The sequence below is a fragment of the Neophocaena asiaeorientalis genome, unplaced genomic scaffold, assembly GCF_003031525.2.
Source record: "Neophocaena asiaeorientalis asiaeorientalis breed wild unplaced genomic scaffold, Neophocaena_asiaeorientalis_V1.1 scaffold30, whole genome shotgun sequence".
In the NCBI taxonomy this organism is placed as follows: domain Eukaryota; kingdom Metazoa; phylum Chordata; class Mammalia; order Artiodactyla; family Phocoenidae; genus Neophocaena; species Neophocaena asiaeorientalis.
Genome location: NW_020174923.1, coordinates 14,239,226 through 14,259,090, shown reverse-complemented (window position 1 = coordinate 14,259,090; position 19,865 = coordinate 14,239,226). Strand labels below are relative to the sequence as shown.

Below are 19,865 nucleotides of genomic sequence, written 5' to 3'. Positions count from 1 at the left end.
GATCTCAGGGACCTGGCTGTGGTGGGGCCCTACCTGCTCCCAAGACCCCTCTTTCCAATGGAGTCCCAGCAGCCCTGGGCCAGCACAGGGCTGTTTCCAGAAAGGGCTCCCTGCACAGATGCTCCTGACCGAAGTCTGCTCTGTCCCGCTCCCGGTTAGTTAGAGCTCATTTTCAAGACTGCTTCTGCCTAAGGTGCTTGGTTTTACTGGCAGCTGGTTCTGCAACTTTGCCGTCCCAAGGCTGGCCTGATGGCGCTCAGCTGGCCATGGCGTCAGGGTCGGGGCAGCTGGGGACAGAAGCTGAGTCTGACTAGAGGGCTAGATCAGGACCCCGGCAATACGAATCAAGGAAGTCTGTACGGCTCTCCCCCCAGGAAAGCCTCTTAAATGCTCCTGATCTCAATCCACTCAGGTCTACAAACGGTGCCTTTATGTTGGGGAACATGATGAAAGGACAAGCTTCCTCACGGTGTCACATGGGTCCGAATGAGACTCAGCACTGATGGGGTATGAAATGCTACACGGAGGGCTGATCAACACCACTCACCAGAAAACACAATCCACAGATTGCCGAATCCAAACACATTTTAACAAAACAGTAGAAAAGTGAAAGGAAAATAGCACAGATACAGGTTAGACTGCATACAGCAGGTGAAATTCTCCAAAAATTAAAATATGAACATTTTCATTAAGTCACCTGGACAACTCGGAATCACCTTAGTGAAAGAACGTTCTCAAATGTATGATCCAACTCCCCCATCTACTGTGCTTTCACCACAAGTATGAATATAAGCATCAGGTCAGCATCATAATAAAGCAAACATCTAAGAGCCTGTGTCTTATATTTATATTTAGATGCTGAGAAGGTGCTCCTTGTGGCATTTTCCGATCATTGTACTGCTAATTCCATGCAAAGGGGCTGGAGATGTGAGAAGCAGACTCCAATTAGCATTTTTAGTTTGGTAAAAACAACAATATCATTTAAATATGTAGTCTGAAGCAGTCATTTTTAAGGTGTGTGGGAATGTGAAAGTTCCAGCTTATCCATTCTAGGCATCTAAGAAAAAGAATCAGCTTCATTAACTATCTCACAAATTGGAAATATTTACTAAATTAGACAAACTCGGCAACAGATGCAGTATCCTCTACAAAGAGAGGAGTTTACTTAGAAAATAGATATTGTATTATTTAGGGGAAAGGCGTCTCCAAACACTTTAGGAGCACCCTCTTGGCTACAAGATCAATCGTCTAATTATAAATAACTCTGACGCTGTGATTAAAGCAGGCAGCCGCCTGAAGCGCCTCAGCCTGGCCCACACAGTGCTGTGTGTGGCTGCAAAGCTGAAGGAGGAACCTGCCGGGTGATGCTTCTCTTCACAAAGCATCTCACTGTGCAGCCTGCCTGGCTGGTCTGAGTCAGGGATGCTTTCCAGGTAATCGACACTGTACGCTCCGCTGGCAACACCAAGGCCTACGGCACTGAGTCTGCAGGGGGTGAAACCAGGAAACTATTCCCTGAAATCCTCCGGGGCCAGGAAGCACTTACATGAAGCTCGCGCTCAACATTGGGGCTATACACATTAAAGCTGCTTCTCAAGGGCTTGAGGAAGGAGGTGGTTCCCCAGGGTTGGGTTAGTAAATTCATATAGCCCCTTACCCTTCTTTGCCAATTTCTCCAACCTTCAGGGCTTCAACAAGAGGCTCTTTACCTAGTTTGGTCAAATTCATTTTGGTCTCAAGAGTCATCAGAAAGGACCCGTTGTAGGACATTTCCAAATCGATCCAGAGTCCTGGAGAAATGGTGAAAAAACAGAAGGTTTTTTCCCCGCCCCGGAAAAACATGACTATAAGTGACAGATTAAAATTTTAAATTTATATTTTAAAGTATCTAAGTAGGTATCACATTGAAAGTCTATATATATTGCCTGTACTACCAATGCATGCAAGAAGAGACTGTGAAAAGAAAAGTTTCTGGAAACAGTTCAAGCATCTGGCAAATTGCCAGTATTTCAACATCCGTTAAAATGGTCACAGTGAGCTCAGGGTCCTGTCCTCTGGGTTCTTCTCACTTTGGGTAAGAAACACTCCCAGCAGGAGGACATGGCTTGTGCCAGGGCAAAGCCAGGACGAGGTCTCCGTTGTCCCAGCTGGTTAGAGGCAGAAGAGAGGTGCAGAGACTTCACAGCAAGCTGGGCTCTTTAAAGACACAAGTGAGAACCACTGTCTTCCTTAAAATTATCTATTGTTTGGGGGTGGGGGAGGGGAGGGGCACAGAAAATGGTTCAGGTGTAGCTTGGTATGATAAGGATGGTGACAAAACCTTTTAGAACCCTCTTCTTTCTGGAAATTGCGTAGGAATGGAATCAAAAGAATTCGTGTTCAAGCCCCAGGATTATCTAGATAAAGCTGGGTAACCACTTTGTACCTTAGTTGAAAAACCTGTTCCTTAATGACGCAGATGTAGAGAATGGACTTGAGGACACGGGGAGGGGGAAGGGTAAGCTGGGGCAAAGTGAGAGAGTGGCATGGACATATACACATGACCAAATGTAAAACAGATAGCTAGTGGGAAGCAGCCGCATAGCACAGGGAGATCAGCTCGGTGCTTTGTGACCCCCTAGATGGGTGGGATAGGGAGGGAGGGAGGGAGATGCAAGAGGGAGGAGATATGGGGATATATGTATATGTATAGCTGATTCACTTTTTTATAAAGCAGAAACTAACACACCATTGTAAAGCAATTATACTCCAATAAAGACGTTAAAAAAGAAAACAAAAAACCACCTGTTCCTTAGAAAAGACACTCATGTCAACGAGAGCATAGAGCATATCTTAGAGGCTTTTGGCTTTGCGGAATTTCACTGGGAAGGTCCACCAAGCAGAAGTGGCCACTGACCATAAGTCTAAAATGCAAATAGGGGTCAGTCATCTCACAACCTTTTCTACCCCAGGGTCCTATGATTCAGCAGGTGGGACAGACTATGCTGTGACTTTACCGAGTCCAAGCTCTGTAACACCTCATGGACTTCCCATCAAAACATGGTCCTCACATGCACCCCAGTGTTCATTGCAGCACTATTTACAATAGCCAGGTCATGGAAGCAACCTAAATGCCCATCAACAGACGAATGGATAAAGAAGATGTGGTACATATATACAATGGAATATTACTCAGCCATAAAAAGGAACGAAATTGGGTCATTTGTTGAGATGTGGATGGATCTAGAGACTGTCATGGAGTGAAGTAAGTCAGAAAGAGAAAAACGAGTATCGTATATTAACACATGTATGTGGAACCTAGAAAAATGGTACAGATGAACCGGTTTGCAGGGCAGAAGTTGAGACACAGATGTAGAGAACAAACGTACGGACACCAAGGGGGGAAAGCGTGGGTGTGTATGTGTGATGAATTGGGAGATTGGGATTGACATGTATAGACTGATGTGTATAAAATTGATGACTAATAAGAATCTGCTATATAAAAAAAATTAATTAAAAAAAAACAGATCTGCTAGCTGGCTTGTGGGTACTAACAGTATATTCAACAAGTGTAACTTTTTTAAAATGCAAAAAGAATAAATCAATAATACAGTAAAAAAAAACACACATGGTCCTTCAAGTGGGTGTTTAAATGTAAATAAAGTTTTATAGATCCTCATAAGACAAATGACAATATCTAAAAGGAAGCAGGAAATTAATCTAAAACCACTGTTCACACACAGCCGCATTTTCAAACAATTACTGTAAATAACTTATCCCCTGTTTGGCCACCACCTCAGATAATTGCTTTCTTAACTTCAGTAAGCGCTATTGGTGTAACTCCTCACTAAAGGCAGAATAATTTCCATTTTGCTTTCACCAAATTCTTTTTATCATAATTGAAGATAACTATTTTCTGTGAATGACCTGGTTTAATTAAGTGATATGCAGATCAGTTGTGAATGTCTTCTTTGCAGCAACACACAAAACTGCTTTATTTCTTGCTTACATTAAACATTTAAAAATCATTAATTAGCTTGCTCTTCACAGGCAGTGTTACTGGAAATAAAGGGCACATCTGCTTTAATAAAGACATTTAGTCATTAATCACTTCCAGTAGAAAGGAAATTAGGGCAAAAGGCTTGATATTAGTAGATTTTAAACTCAGTATAAATGGAACATCAATAAAGAAGATATTTCTTCTTGTATATCGCCAGCTTTATTTAACTTGAGAATCAATAGACTCAAACTACCTGGTTGCGATATGTATTCAGACATAATCATTTCCTTTGAAAATCCCAGTCAGGTTTCCAATAAATATTACTAGTAAGTATTTGCCTTCGAAGGTTGTCATATTAAAGGCACCAGAATTTTACTTGTTGTAATAAAGTGGAAGGTTCTGTTTGTCTGTTTTTTAAATGAGGGGATATGGACACAGGTTTGGTAAACAGCTGGCCCACACCCCAGTCATCGGGACATTCTACTCAATGACGTGTGGTCCAGCCCCCCTGTTGGGAGCTGAGGCTGGGAAGAGGGAAAAGCACTGGAGTCCAGTCACGTGGACCGGGGCTTGAATTCCCCTGGAAGTTTCTCAATGTCTAGGCACCGGCCTCCTCATCTGTACAGGGGAGGCCACACGGCTTGTACAGCCTGGCTCTTGGTGCATCCTGGCAGGGCTCTCCCCTTTCACATCCATCACCAGCCACTTCCTTCTTCTAACCACTCTGGGCTACAGCCTAGCTTGCTGCTGTTGCCATAGCAGATGGGGACCAGACCAGAGGAGGACACGGGGCCAGAGGGAAGAGGCTGCACTGGGCAGCCAGAGAGCCCTGTCCAGACTGGGGAGCGGGCAAGGCGAGGACATCTGACCAAGCTCCTGCGTAGGGGATGAAGCCTGTTTCTTGTTTCATTGTAGATGTTCCATGAGGCCCACACACGGGGCCTTGCTCAGCCCCCGTTCTCAGTGTAGATATGAAGGAGTCAAGAATGGCTTGAGGGCTTCCCTGGTGGCGCAGTGGTTGAGAGTCTGCCTGCCGATGCAGGGGACGCAGGTTCGTGCCCCGGTCCGGGAAGATCCCACATGCCGCGGAGCGGCTGGGCCCGTGAGCCACGGCCGCTGAGCCTGCGCGTCCGGAGCCTGTGCTCCGCAGCGGGAGAGGCCGCAACAGTGAGAGGCCCGCGTACCGCCAAAAAAAAAAAAGAATGGCTTGAGAATCTTTAAATACAGATATAAACTGCAAACATTCAAACAAGATATCTTAATATGACGTGCTTGCATTCAGATGAGGGTAAGATGACAATTTTAACATTAGTTGCAAAGAAAAACACGCTTCTGTGACAATGATTCAGTGGCAAAAAGCTCCCTGAAAACCTTGGAGTGCACGTAACGAGAGCCGAAACCACGTGGTTACATAAAGGGTGAGTCAGGAGCTCCCACCTTGCAGGACTGAAAGACGAAATCCGCAGTTACTAGAAAGGCTGTCTTCTCAATGAGGACAAATGTAGCAACACTGTGAAGTGGGGACAGACACTGTGCTCTGAGTGGCACCCTAACCCTAACGAGCTGCATGTCCCTCACCTGGGTGAGTGCGGGAACAGAGCTTTTTCTTCTGGGCTCTTGACAAAGGTTAAGACTTGCTTGTGAGGCATTTCATTTAAAATGTTGCTTCCTGTAACCATCTGGTCTTGGTAGTGATCAAGGACAAAAACCAGAAGTTAAGGAGCAAGGCAATTTTTAAAATCTTTAAATACACGTAAGGCAGCCAGTCCTGAGAGGTTCTCTGGAAAGGGCATGAACACAAAGGGTCTTGTCTTAGTCTTCTTAGGCTGCTGTAACAAAATACCACAAACTGCGTGGCTGAAACACGGACATTTATTTGGCACAGTTCTGGAGGTTGCAAGTCCAAGATCAAGGTGCTGGCCGATTCATTCTTGGTGAGGGCTCTGTTCCTGGCCTGCAGACAACCGCCTTCTCCCGTGTCCTCATGTGGCACAGCGAGCGAGCTATCTCTCTGGTCTCTCTTCTCATGAGGGCACTAATCCCACCATGACCTCATCTAAACTTAATCACCCCAAAGGCCCCGTCTCTAAATACCATCACACTGCAGGTTAGTGACTCAACATATGAATTTGGGGGGAACACATTCAGTCCGTAACAATCTCCACCACATGAGGGGTCTTCACATTGTGAGGCTGTCCAGTGGCGAAGGGTGGCACCTGATTACCAACAAGTCCCTAAAAAACCGGCCCTTCACTGGCTACAAGGGAAACACAACTAACAATGAACATGACAAACTTCAGTCAGTCTTCACACAAGGACTTGAGGAGCTTGGAGGGCTGTTTTTCTGTTTCTCTTCAGCCTCGTGAGGGAAGGATCAGTTACCACCACCGCTACTCAGACTGTGGCAAAAGCTACTGCTCGCTCTACCTCAAAATGTTTATTTAGTTCTTAACGCAAGCTATCAGAGCTCAAGACACTGAAGTGAATCCTTGTCCTTGGGAAGTTTATGCCTGAAGAAGAGTAACGATGGCCTGGACCACCTGGTGCAGAGCAGACCTAGATGCCAGCAGAGATAGTACACATGCCCTGGTATGTGTCACCAGAGATGAGTAGAACAGAGGTTCTTCCGCCTTCTCCCTGGTAGTTGATTTAATAGACTCCATGGCCTCAGGAGCAGTCCTACCGTGCTCGAATAAATCTAGTACTTTCACTCAGCAGTTCACTGTCATATTTACTATTAAAATAGCTAAAAAGCCTCAGTCTCACTGGAACAGGTTTAATGGGGCAGGGGTTGCTCAGGAGGAGGTAAGAGGCCCTAAAGCCTTGCTCACAGGGTCTGGCTCATGTTACCTGCTCCTCCACTATCCCTGTACCCATAACTGATGGCTGATTTTCACTCTGAAAGCCAACATTTGGCATCCAAAAAACAAAAGCTCTTAAAATGGAAGATTTAATAATATAGTGATTTTACCAAGAACAGATGTTTGAGTTATTCAGCTCTTAGACGACCACATTAGTGACCGTTTCGTTCCTGGCGAACAGACTGGTGCCATATTGCTCACTCAGATACTGCAGAAAACTAGTATTCCTTGTAATTGGATGTGTCCTTTAGGACAGATGTCATTTTTGGTTTTGTCTACCTGTAACCGTTCTTGGAAACAGCTCCGCCTTTCAAGGTCAACACAGTCCCAAATCAGAGTCTCTCCTCCCCGCCCCAACCCAAGTTCCACAAATGAGTATTTTTTTTCCCTTTCCCACAAAAGGCATATTTTCCTTATGCAACACAGATCTGGTCAGAGAGTATATGTGCCATTCTTCTCAGTGCTGAGCCCCACAGTCTGGCCCTGTCACCGTGACCGACCTCAGGCAGCTGCCCTCTTGATGAGGGTGTAGCCAGAGGAACAGGCAGCTCGCAGGCTGCCCCTGGTTCCACTTTTCTGCAATACTCCGCTGGCAGAGTAGCTTCGGTCCCAGCACTGAACAAAGGCACCAGGCACCACAGATCAAGGTCTGGAAGACAAATGTAGATGATGGACCTGCCAGACACAACTACAGGCATCTCTGAAGACAGACCAGCTTCCTCTTCCTGTGGGACATGGTCATCTTTCCACAGAATCCAAGCCCTTTGGTGGAAACGCGGGTTGTTAATCGGGTATCTTGAAACAGGGCAAAAACGGTGCCACGCTGCACTCTGTCCACGTGGATGCTCAATGACGATCTGCAGACAAACTCCGCGTAGCAAAAGCCCTGAAGACTAAATTAACTAACCTGAACCTGAGAGGTCCCAGTCCACCGCCTTGGCTCATTCTGACACTGCTGACACCCCTGCAGGCACTGCTCTGAGGTCACTGGTCCCAGGCATGGAAGAGAAAAACCTGGCTGACAGACGAGGGTTCCCACCAAACCCCTTCGGGAAGATTTGACTAATCAAGCTTGGCAGCAGCAGCAGCAGCAACGAAGACCGATGGCTTCCCGCGTGTCACGTGTGCTCTCTGAGTGCTGACATGAAGCGTTTAGTCTCCAAGCACAGGGGAGAGGCTACTGCCATCATCACTCCGTGGATGAGAAGCTCAAGGTGTTGAGTGCTTAGAAACCTCCCCAAGGCCTTGCTGCTGCATAATAAAGGAGCAGGGGCCAGACGCGGGTGGCCTGGCCCAGAGCTGGTACGCACGGCAAGCCTCTGGCTCTGGCCTAGAAGCTGCAGAGCAGCATGGAAAAGCGAGGCTGCTGAGTGATCTCTGGCACATCACGCCCTGTCTGGGCTTTGGCTTATGCATCTAGACACAGCAGGGTCCTGCTAGGGAACCTCTGATTGCCTTCCCAAGTCTAAACAGTCAATCTGCCCAATTCTTTAAGGGTTTGAAAAAGGAGCTATACATTTTTAATTAATTTTTTTTAATTAATTTTTATCCATAAGAAAAACGATTAGGAGAGAATGTACCAAGAATGTACCAAATGTAGCAGAATGGTCATCCTGGCTATCTCTGAATGGTGGAACGATGGGTAATGTTTCTCTTTTTCCTTTTCTAAATATTCGAGTTTTCCCCACAATGAGTAGTTGTTGAATGAACGAAGGAGCAAACATTACCCTAACAGAGTTAATAAAACAACTGGAAAGGGCTTGGCCTGGTGGCCCCCCGAGGACAGGCCCCGGGGACAGCAGGCTGGGGTGGGGATGAGGAGTGGGGGGGAGGCCCCGCTCTGTAGGGAAGGAAGGAGACCACCCCCCACCCCACGGTGAGGTGTGTGTGGAGCGGGCAGGGGTCAGAGACAGGAGGTGCACAGCCAGTTTCCGAGGTTCAGATCCTCTCCACCTTCTGGCCACGGTTCTGGTCCCGGGAACGGTGGTCCTTTCCCCTTATCCACTGCACTAGAACCTGGCTGTGTGTCTGGAAGCAGGAATGGCCTTTTCCCCTCATCTGTTCTGGGAGGACCTGCCGGCCTCAAGCTGTAGGATGGGTCAACTGAACACCTCAGCCACTCACATTCTAAACTCTCCAAGAGCGGCAGCAGCGAAGGCAGCGATAATGTTGGTGAAAATAACAACAGTGACACTTAGAGCTTGTTTGGCACCTGATGTTTTCCGAGTGCCTTTCATGTATTAACTCACTTAAGCCACCAAGTGGGTGCCATCAGTCTCCCCCCGCCGAGAGAGGAGTGAGTTAGTGACGAGGTTAAGGATTTGCCCAAGGACAAGGAGCTGTGAGCCTGGCGGTGCGGCCCCAGAGCTGGAGCTCAGAACCGCCGCTCTGGGCTGCCTCAAGAAGAGCATCCTGGGGCTGGAGCGATCCAGCAGCTCTGGCCCAAATATCCCTCCCAAGCCATGTGCCTTCAACAAACAAGCACAAGTTAGGAAATATTACCAAAAATAAGGGTGTGGGGTGTGTAGGGGGATCCCCTGGGAGGCGCCCCCTCCTGAAAGCAGTCAAAGCCCCCTTCACCCTAGGGGGCAGTTCCCTGAAAGGTGAACTCTGCTTTTCAGAGTCAGTTTTAACACGTCACTCCTGATTTTCATTCCCCCCAAAGGAAAGGTTTCTCTTAGAGCAATGGAATCCAAGATGCATTGTCCCTTCATGTTCATTTCTGTTATACCACCACATGTAGCCTTGGCAGACTTGGAAAAACCTAATTTGATCAAACTTTTAAAACCCACAGGCTTTATGTCTTTATCATTCCTTTCTTTAGTAACATTTCTTCCCTTGTTACATAAAGCAGGCAGATCTCTAGAACTTGCCCTGAAAGGAGTTAAGTAAGCCTCAAATGGATTAAAAACTAGCAAAAGCTTTGATCTATATAATAAAACGTCTTGATGCAGCTCTGGCTCCAGAGGAATGGGAAAGAGACTTGAGACTTAGGCATTTAGTGAATTTCACTCAAAGCCTTACAAAGCTGCCCTGGGAGGCTGCAGAGTTCACAGCCACAGGGACACTTCTTAGATGCTGCAAAGCCCAGCTATGGCCCTGCTCCCCTCTCATTGGAAATTTCTACTAGTTCAACAAAGGACAGTTCTGAGATAAGAGGCTGCTAATGCATTAGAAAATAAAGCATGCACACGTATTATTTACCTTCTTTAAGCCCGACTCTCAGGAGGCTTATGTTACCTGATCATTTACCAGCTCGTTACAAGTCAGTTCCTAAAGAGGCAAAGAGCAAAGGGCAACCTAGAGCCCCCCAGAGCCAGAGGGAGCCAGGCAGCCCTGGAATGCCGTCGGGGCGAAGATCCTAGCTCTGCACCTTACACATATATAATGCAGCTGTTTAAATTTCACATGTGGTTGAAAGAACTCTAGCTAGACCATTCGCAAAGAATCTTTTCTAGTTTTACTCTTAGTGAACCAGAAATTCACTAAACCTAGGAGCACTCAGATTCATCAAAGTGTAGACACAATTGAGTGGTCACAGGTGATTTCGACGTGCTATTAGGTGGACTTCTGGGTTTGCAAATAATTCTCTGGTCTATCTTTCTCTGAAATCGATGGGATGCTAAAGACCTGGAAATATGGACTTCACTGTTAGCTGAAATAGTGCTAGAGAGATTTGTTAGAGCTGCTAGTTGTAGCGCTGAAAAAAAACAAAACTCTCTGTATTTACATCAAATGTATACAACACAGAACTTGATTTCACTAAATATGTTCAAGAGCCACCTGATATAGCCATACAGAGACAAAAGTAGATGCTATAGTCTATCAATCTTACAAAATATTTACTTCAAAACAAATACCACTCTCTTGAAAAGTTGTAATTATTTTCTCCCTTACTTTGTTCCTGAGCCTTTTGGGGAAGAATGTAAATCCAGTTTAAGTGGAAAGAGGCTCACTTGGAGAGGGATATTCTAGAAAAAAATTTGAATGCTTCCATGACAGGGAGGTTTTTCCCTTTCTGCTCATGGAGTATTCTTGCCTACCTAATTCATTCTTCTTTTCACCAGACTCCTGGGTACTAAATTTTCTGTCAAGGTGCCACAAAATACACATAGATCTTTACATCATAATTGTATTTAAACTCTCCACACATTTTAATCACCTTCTCACATGCACACATACACAAGTAGGCATAAATAATGTGTCTGTAACATGTCTTAAAAACCAAATCAAAGAACTTCCCTCCAGCAGAGAGCCTTTACTCTCAAAATACTGCCCAACAATATAAGTCTTCATTTTTCAAACACTTACTGAGTGCCTACTTGGAGTGGAAAGGAACAGAAAGAATAAAACATGAAGCTCAAAGAATCTGCATCCTAGAGGCTAAGGCAAGGCAAAGATGTCACTACTTATGAGGAGGGGCGGCTCCCAGTAAGAATCCAGGGAGGGGCACATGCAGACGAGAAGCCACGAGGGGTAAGTGGGCCTGAAATGCAGCCACTGCCTCTCACCGTGGCAAGGGCTGTGACCATGCGGGGCCAGGCCCCCATTAACTGGCATGTGGGCATCTTTGGGCTGGAGGAGGACCTGTAAGGATCCAGAAGACCAGAAGGGCTTGGAGCGGGAGTCCTGATCTACTCCCCACCGGTTTCAGGCTGTGACCGTTAAGAACAGGAGACACACAACATCAAATATGGTTAAAATGCCCCCAACTCCCTCCAAACACAAAGCCTTGGTATTCAATCTGCAGTGATGGCAACATTCTAACGCTCATATAAATGCTCCACTCCTTTCTGGAGTCGGTTAAGAGTTACCTTGGTGATCAACGTAAGGCTTGAAGGCCTGGAGGATTTTTGGCACGGCTACTCCCATGTCGAGCTCCGTCAGAGTTAGCTCATTCATGAAGTAGGGGAGCTGGAGGACAGAAGGAAACAACCAAGGAGACTCGTTAGGAACCTGGTAAATGCCAGAAGTCAACATACTCTCAAAGGGAACAATGGTCAAGGTTTTGGGGACACATTTATTCAACCAAAATTTATCGAGCATACACCACATACTAGGCAGCATACTACAGACAGAGCCGCGGACAAGAGAGGCAAGGTCCTTGCTCTCGCGGGGCTTATGATGAAGAGGCAGGAACAGACAGATAAGCAGACAAATAACCTGTAACTGCAGAGCGTGACCGGTGCTACAGAGAAGATGAGGTGGGTAACGGGGCAGAGGGAGGCTGAACCGTCTTGGATAAGGAGGTCAGCGAAGGCTTCCCTGAGGGTGGCGTGTGGTCAGAGACCAGACTGTGGAGAAGGAACAAGCCATGCTGGTCAGGTTAATAATGCCCAGAGTTGGCTGAAGGCTGGGAAAATTGGCCTCTTTTAGACTACTAGTGAGGAGTTAGGAAATCACTACAACATTTCCTGTAGGCCAACTCACAACATGTACTAAAATCCTTGGGAAAAAAAAAAAATCACATCCCTTGACCCTGTGCTGGATATTTTCCCTTTGCCCCTCTGGGATCGAATTCCTCACTACATCCCAAGAGGCTGGTCTGCGGGAACCGCATCGATGGACTCTTGCCCTCTCCTCTGGCTTCTGGTCGGGCTTGGCCAGTGGAACACACCAGTGGGCAGGGGGCGGGGAGGTACACGGAGAGGAGAACTGTCAGGCATTTGTCCCCTCCCTCTACTGAAGGCCACAGCTCCTGTCAGACAGGCAGCCCCCTCCACCGAGACACCCTGCCCGAGTCTGGGTTAACCGCTCCCCACCGCTCCAGCCCTGGGGTGCGGCACTATGCCTTGCGGTTTCTCTACATCGGCCCACACCTTCATAAATCCTTCCCCAGCTTGCTGCACTGAATGTGCCATATGTTTTCCGCTGGGACCCCCAACTAACACAGCTGTCAGTAGGAATTTACTCTAAATGAATTAACGTAAGAGTGCTGGTATCATGCTTAGAAATTCCTACTTCACCTCAAGAGCAGAGAATTAATTGACCTATGTTTCCTTGACCTGGATTTATGTATATACATTAAAAACAATCTTTAGTCCAGTCCTAATTTTAATGTAAGATGTAAACTAGGAATCCACCTTAATTTTTTTCCCAGTGGCTAGTCAGGTGTCTTAACCTATTTTTTTTTAAAAAACCAAATCTTTCCCTACTGACCTGCAAAGCCACCTTTCATTATGGGATTCCCATTGCACTGGAATCTGTACTGAGCACTGTTTCCTACTGGTATCAAAGTGGTTTTGTTACTGTAGCTTTAAAATACATTTTTAAATCTGGCAAGTCCCTCTCTTTTCTTTTCCCCCAGAATTTTCTTATTCTCATAAGGACTGCTCCAGTTGAACATTAGAATAATTTTGTAAAATTTAGAATGTAAAAGTTAAAAAAATTGAACATATGCTGAACATTTCCCATAAAATGAGAAGCATCTATAGCCAGACATGAATTTAGTGCCTATTTTGGCTGGACCTCTTCAGCTGTCTCTCTGCGGAGAAACTTAGACACTTTTAGGATTCACCAGTCAGGGAATTTCATCTCTGATTTTCTGTGGGGAATGGAGGTGTTAATTTAAAGAGGATATGATGTCTGAGATGGACAAAATGTGACTAGAGACAGTATTCAAATGTGCCTTTTGAATTGGTGGTTGCTTTATTTGGAAAACCTTTTTCCAAAGCATTAATGTTATGTGGTGGTTGGCCTCCCAATCAGCCTACAGAATGATACTTGGTCAAAAATGTAGCCAAAATCTTGCACCCTTGCCCCTGTCCTTTTTGTCTATTGTTGTCATCCTAATGCCCAGTGCTTCTGAGGCACGCCAGGTTTCTATGGGAACAGGAGTGGACACTGAGCCAGGGAAGTGCACGCAGAGAACATGGGGCCCCTCCTGGCGCCCCGTCCAGCCTCCCTCCCCACCCCATCCTGCTCCCTGGAGTCCCCAAGAGGGCAGAGGCAGGGCCTGAGATGGAGGAGGGAACTGAAGGAAGCGGGGATGAGAAACACTTGGCAGGGGTGGAATGGGCACTAATCACCAGGAAGCAGGATGGGGAGGGGAGGTCAGCAGGGCATTTCCTACTTATTCACCTGAGCACCCAACTCCAAGATTCCGCAACATTTCTAACCAACCCCCTCACTCCCTCCTTGCTCAGATTTCTGATGTGAATCAAAACTCAGGACCAGGCCCTAGAGCTGCTTCCTTCCTGCCCTGTCGGGTTGGGGGGAGGCAAGGAAAGGTCACGCCCCCTCCTGCTCTTTTCAACCAGAGACTCTCTTCTTCCCACCCCAAGGGCACCACAGTGAGATAGGAACCCACTGAGTGTTCTTTACCCTCCTGGGTAAACCCAGCTGGGGACTGGGCGTTCTCCAGGTTGGTGGGGGTTGAGTTAGAAGCCGTTGCAATAAGAGCAGCATTTGCTGACATGGGCAGAGGCCATAACTACTGAGGGCTCCAAGGTGGTGCCGGAGCAGCCGGCCAAGGCCCAGGGTGTACTTGCTGTGGAGGCAGAAACTCAGCTTATTTTAAACCTATCACCGGGCACCAGATACACACATGGGGCTGCTCTTCCACAATGTGAGCTATTTATCACAGGTGAGGGTGACAATCACTGCAGCCAGCAAAGCACCCTCCATATGTCAGGCCCTCAAGGAGACCAGGAGACGGGGGGACCTTTGTCACAGGGGCAGCTCAGGCTCCTCCAGCCATTCTGGTTCTTGACTGGCCGTTAACCAATACTCACTACTATATTTCTACTGTATTTAAGGAACAGCCCTTCCAGGGATACCTGGATATTTGGTGATAGTACGTGTTCTCTTGGCAGGGGTGATGGCAGGTTCAGAATGGGGGTAATCTCCCACTGCCCTCCCGTTTATTCCATCACCAGGGTCCCCTCTGGTCTGCAGGGCACCTCCCAGGACAGCAGCTCAGGTCGGGGTGGAGGGTGGGAGGCCCTGAGGCTGCCAGTGGGGGGAGTACAGCCCCCGCCTCTGAACTGCTGGCATTGCTGGATGGGGACCACTTTCCCCACCCTAACCCCCTAGCACTTCTGACCTCAAAGCACAGACGAGAGTTTATCTCTGTACCCTGCAGAAGCCCACAGGGTCAGCGAAGGGAGAAGATGAAAAGGAAAGACCTTCGTCAACCTCCTCTGGGTTGAGGGAGCCCACGGTTCTCAATCCGGGATGGAGGTTGGCCCCGAGGACTCCCAGCGCCAGAGAGAAGCCCTCCGACACCCGCTCTGAGAGTCAGTACTGGAACGTGTGTAGCGGCGAGAGCGGTGTCCCTCTGCAGCTCAGGCGTGCCCTGTTTTGTCGCCAGGACCCAGAGCCCTCCTGCTCAGGGAAGCACCCATAACAGTCTCTGGGAAGACAGCAGCACCAGCCCTACCCGTGCGCCTCAACCCGGGAGCTGGAGCCCTCCGTCATTTCCCAAAAAGAGGAGGAGGTTGAGCGAGCTCCAGGGTGGCTGCTGGCCTCTCCTCTCCAAACACTGCTTCCTGCTCCCGCTGCAGAGCGCTCAACCCTCACTCGCCTGAAGAACACAAACACGCTGACCCTTGTCAACAGAGCCCTCCCAACACCTGCCGTTCCAGCTGAGGAGGCCCCGCCTCTTCATCAGGGCCTGGGGAAGGGGTGACAGCGGCCTGACTGTGCCAGGAAAGGCTCTGTTCATGACCCAAATGCACGACAGGAATCAAATCGAAGCTCCTCCATGCCCACATTTTCTTCCAACATAATTTTATCGTGACTCACCGTCTCGTAACCTGGAGTCCTTGAACTCTCTGAAATCATGGGCAAAATTTTGTGTCACAGGGCATTTTTCTAAGGAAAGCGTCCATATGTTTCTGCTTCTCAAAGGTATCTATGACCCAAAAGATCCACTGACTTAAGCTGCTGACTGTGTAAGCTCTCCGTGAAGATCTGGGGACCAAAGTGACTCTTCCTTGGTTGGGTCTTCAATGGATCAAAAACTTACTTCTAAGTAACCTAAATAAGGTCTCTTAGCTGGCAAAGGTGGTACTAAATGAGTCACTTAGTGGCAATTGTGAAGAATACTTAGGCAAGTTTAAACTCACTTCCAAGTGGGCCTACATCAGCACCGGGACTGTTTCTTCAGCAAAGAGAGAGCCCAAAATAAAATACCATCTGGCCAGAAGTAAAGGTCAAATGCAGACACATTTAGAGTGCAATGGTAGCTTTCCCAGCTTTGAGAGGGAGTTGGGAAAGAGGTCTTAAGTAGTCTGGCATTTTCCTCAGAGCACATGCTGTGTGGCCAAGATTGTGGGCTGTCGGCCATACAATTTAAGTTTATTACTAACTTAAAGATAACACAATTCTATATAACCAACCAGCTGCAACAGCTCCCATTTTCCCAAACCAAATTCTGGATTCTCACCCAGAGTGAATGACAATGAGGGCAACAGAAGGGGAAAAAATAAACAGGAACATTCACTACATCCCCAGAGGCAGTTAGTCGTATGGTCAAGGTCAGAGCCCAGATGTGTTATTTGATAAGAACTTACTACTCCCATTTGTTATACGTTTTAAACCAAATGATTTTTCACTTAGGATATAATGTACAAAACTTCTAGAAATTAAGACGTGATGAATCGGAAGCCTCTTGGGTGGAAAACAATACCTTTATTTTGCTGAGTTTCATTTGGATTTTCTTAGACACCAGATCAGACCAGTACTTCTCTCCTAAGAAGTCCCAAAACATTCTTCCAAGCAAGGCATTCACCCAGGCTTCCTGTTCTTCCTCCTCAGAGGGTGGAACCTCTGGCAACTGGTAAAAGAAAAAGGACCAGAATTAACTAGAAAGCAACTGGAGAGCAAGCCAGGGGCTTATTTTTATAATGTCACTGAAGGTCCCTCCCTCTAGATAAGGGGGACCGGCCACGTGAGTTGTATTTCTTCCCTATGAATGACAAGTCCCACGTTGTATCAGTGAATAGAAAAGGAGAAACAAAAGCCACCATCACAGATAAAAACTCTTTGTCTATATTCTTCTTCTACCAGTCTTCTTGTGAACCAGCTAATATTTCATACAATTAGCTCAGCCGTATTACTCTACCCCTCCCCTCCCCTCAAATTAGCTTGGTACCATCATTCTAAGTCAATGACACATCTGATCAAACGTCTGCCTCTCTTTCTTCTAGCTAAGGCTCCCAGGACATGTAACCGTCGAGCTGGTCTCACCAGGCAGCCCCAGAGTTTCTCAGTGCCCAGGACTCTCACATTCAGCCTGACTCTTGGGAGGTCATGATTCTCCTGGGCGAGGGGCAGAGAGTGCTTAGAAATACTGGTGTCTGGGTCTTGTATCCAGCAATACTGATTTAAGTGGGTATGAGGATTTTTAGAAACTCTCTCACTGATGTAATGAACAGGTGAGGTTGAGACCCACAGCCCTGGATTAGAGAGAGGAATTCTGTGAAACTCCTACAGCTGTTCTCACCCATCTCAGCCCCGTGAAACACCCTGGGCTTCAGCTCCACTTGATACAATCCACCTGAAACATCTGTTGTGGCCAGTGTGCAAGGTGGGAAAAGAGCAAACCCTGTTAGCCTCCAATTTCCAAGGCTAAGAACTGGACCATGGATTCTTGCCTGGAGAGGGCCAGGGTCGGGGTGAAGCAGAAGGGAGAAGCAGCCGTGACACCCACGGACGGTGTGGTAGTGCAGGCAACGCTTGGTGGTGTCCACTGACCCCACGCCAGGCTCTATGATAAGGTTCCTTCTCAGGTTCCCTCATTTACATCTCACAATACCCCGGAAAGACAGAACTTTTACTTCTATTTTAGGCAGGAGCAAACAGACTGGGAACTGTTCAGCACCCTGCCCGAGGCCCCTGATTCATCAGCACAGCCTGACTCACAGCCTCCTCCCTGTCTCCCACCTGCTGTGTCCGGTGGGAGGAAGGGGGCGTGACGGCCCGGGGGTGACAGACATATCCTTGTGCCGAGGTCTCTAATTAGGTGATAGCCTTATAGAAACAATTCGCCTTGGAAAGCAAAGACTAAAAGAACGAGAAATGCAGGAATCTGTGGATTGCTCACCCTTTCTCTTCCCTCTACGGTTTGTACAAATGCATCTGCCCTGCCCTCATGGCTGCCTGCAGCCATCACCTACACCAGACGCCTCACGTCTCTGTGCTCCAGCGTGGGCTCACACCGGTGATGTCTGTCTTGCGCAGCCGTGACCACGCCCCCACAGAGCTGTGTCCTAAGCCGGGGACAGAGTACACGGGTGGCCTGGTGCTTGTGGATTTGACACTTAGAGATCTGATGACCTGTGAGTGTCCTAAAGGCCTGTGGCAGGGACCTATGTGTGATTTTTCTGAAGCCTGGAGTCCTTGGGGTCTGACTCAGTTGAACTGGTCACTGAGCTTGTGCAGGGCCTGGAGGGCTGCCCAGCACCCACCTGTCCTCCACTCTCATCAGGGCTTGTGCCGTCTCTCGCTTTGGGGGCCTGGGGGTTCACCTGCATTTCTCAGTCTAATGTTATTGCATATAAGCAGGGATATCCTATGTTCTAGGAGTCCTTCAAATTGGGGTATTTTCAAAGTTCTCCCTTATAAATGTCGGTGAGTCTCATTAAAAAAAAAAAAGTTAAACTCTGGTTTAAAAAATAATACATGTTGGTCACTGCATTTCAGAAGACATGGCTCTAGCTGCCTTGTGTGAATGGCTGTAGGGTCCCCTCTCTGTGCTCTTCTGGTGCTGTAAAGGCTTCTGATATTAACCGAGGCATCTCTACCACCAGGTTCTGGATGGTCGAGTGGAAGCCTGTGCCCAGCGAGCACTTAGTCATGCCTCAGGCTGTACGTGGTTTTTGGAATCGCTTTTCTCTCTGCCTGAACATCTGCACCCCACCCCAAGGGGATCTGGTCTAGCTTTTCTGAGGTTACAGTCTTTGAGTCACATCAGATTATCTATGCAGACTTCTGAGTAAACACTCACCCAGGGACAATACCCTCCTCCCCCAGGGATCCGGGCAGTGCCAAGAGGCTGCCCACGCAGGGCAGTGCACGTCTCACTCAGATCCGTAGGCTGCACAAGAGAAGAGGTTACTTTTTCCCTTCTCATGTGGGAGAGTTGACTCTACTAACCTTTCCTTACAAACCTAGTTATTCACAGGAAACAGGTTTAACAACACAAAATAGCATGAAACAAAGGCTATTTCACAACTTTTGTCCAAGCCAAAGGCATATGATGTGGAAACAAATTTCTGAAATAACTGACAAGGAGGTTGTTTTTTCTTTTCAACTGTTCCTTTTTCTAATGCAGGCTTCTCTCCACAGACTCACTGGGAACAAAGAAAAATCCATGAGCAGCAGAACACTGACAATGCATCAAAGCAGCTTTATGAACAAAATCTGGATTCAACAGGCTGCTAGGAAGAACTCATTTCCAATGGAAGTCATACAAATTTAAGACCATCAACAATAAATGTGCACACATTTCCTAATGCTGCTGTTTGGCTGCAGGAAGGAATGTGAGAAGCAGATTCACTTTACCATTTCAATTAAAGATGTACATTTAGAAAGGGTACGTTTCTAAAAATGGCTTCCAAAATAAAGTTTAGAGAGTTCAATGGCCCGAAGCTAAAGCAAGACTATTGTAACTGTCTGAGTAGCTCTTGGGAGATATTTTATTAAAAACCAACCTGTAAAAAGAAAATAGTACAGATTTACTTTTTGTGGTGTAACTTTTCCTATTACAAATAGCCAGGCGATCAGCCCAGCTTTTTAAGGGCAAAGGCAGCTTGGTGGCTTTGCTGCTAAGGTCTGGTCGCACACTATCTGATGTCATGAGGGCTTCACAAAGGGCTGCCTGGCCCAGGAGAGGGCACAGCGGAAGACCCTCCTGGTTAGCTGTTTCCCCAATTACAAAAACAAGCATGTTTACTAGAGAAAACACCCATAATCTCATTACCCAGATATACTTATTTAAAACATTTTAACTATATTTCAGTCTGTTTTCAATGTGTATATATATATATATATATATATATATATATATAGTTTAAGAATAC

At 47.1% G+C, this 19,865-nt stretch overlaps 1 protein-coding gene across 4 annotated transcripts in view; it reads right to left on the bottom strand.

The window, feature by feature from the left end:
* The window catches only part of TEX2 (testis expressed 2), a 108,122-nt gene that overhangs the window by 12,481 nt on the left and 75,776 nt on the right, over positions 1 to 19,865 (bottom strand). For 2 of the 4 annotated variants that reach the window (XM_024760746.1, XM_024760747.1), the window contains exons 6-8: positions 16,472 to 16,618; positions 11,655 to 11,754; positions 1,658 to 1,790 (exon numbers count right to left, since the gene is read on the bottom strand). In XM_024760746.1, the coding sequence (XP_024616514.1) occupies positions 1,658 to 1,790; positions 11,655 to 11,754; positions 16,472 to 16,618 (380 nt within the window). The remainder of the gene's footprint in view (positions 1 to 1,657; positions 1,791 to 11,654; positions 11,755 to 16,471; positions 16,619 to 19,865) is intronic. The other 2 variants (XM_024760748.1, XM_024760749.1) reach the window with 2 other exon arrangements.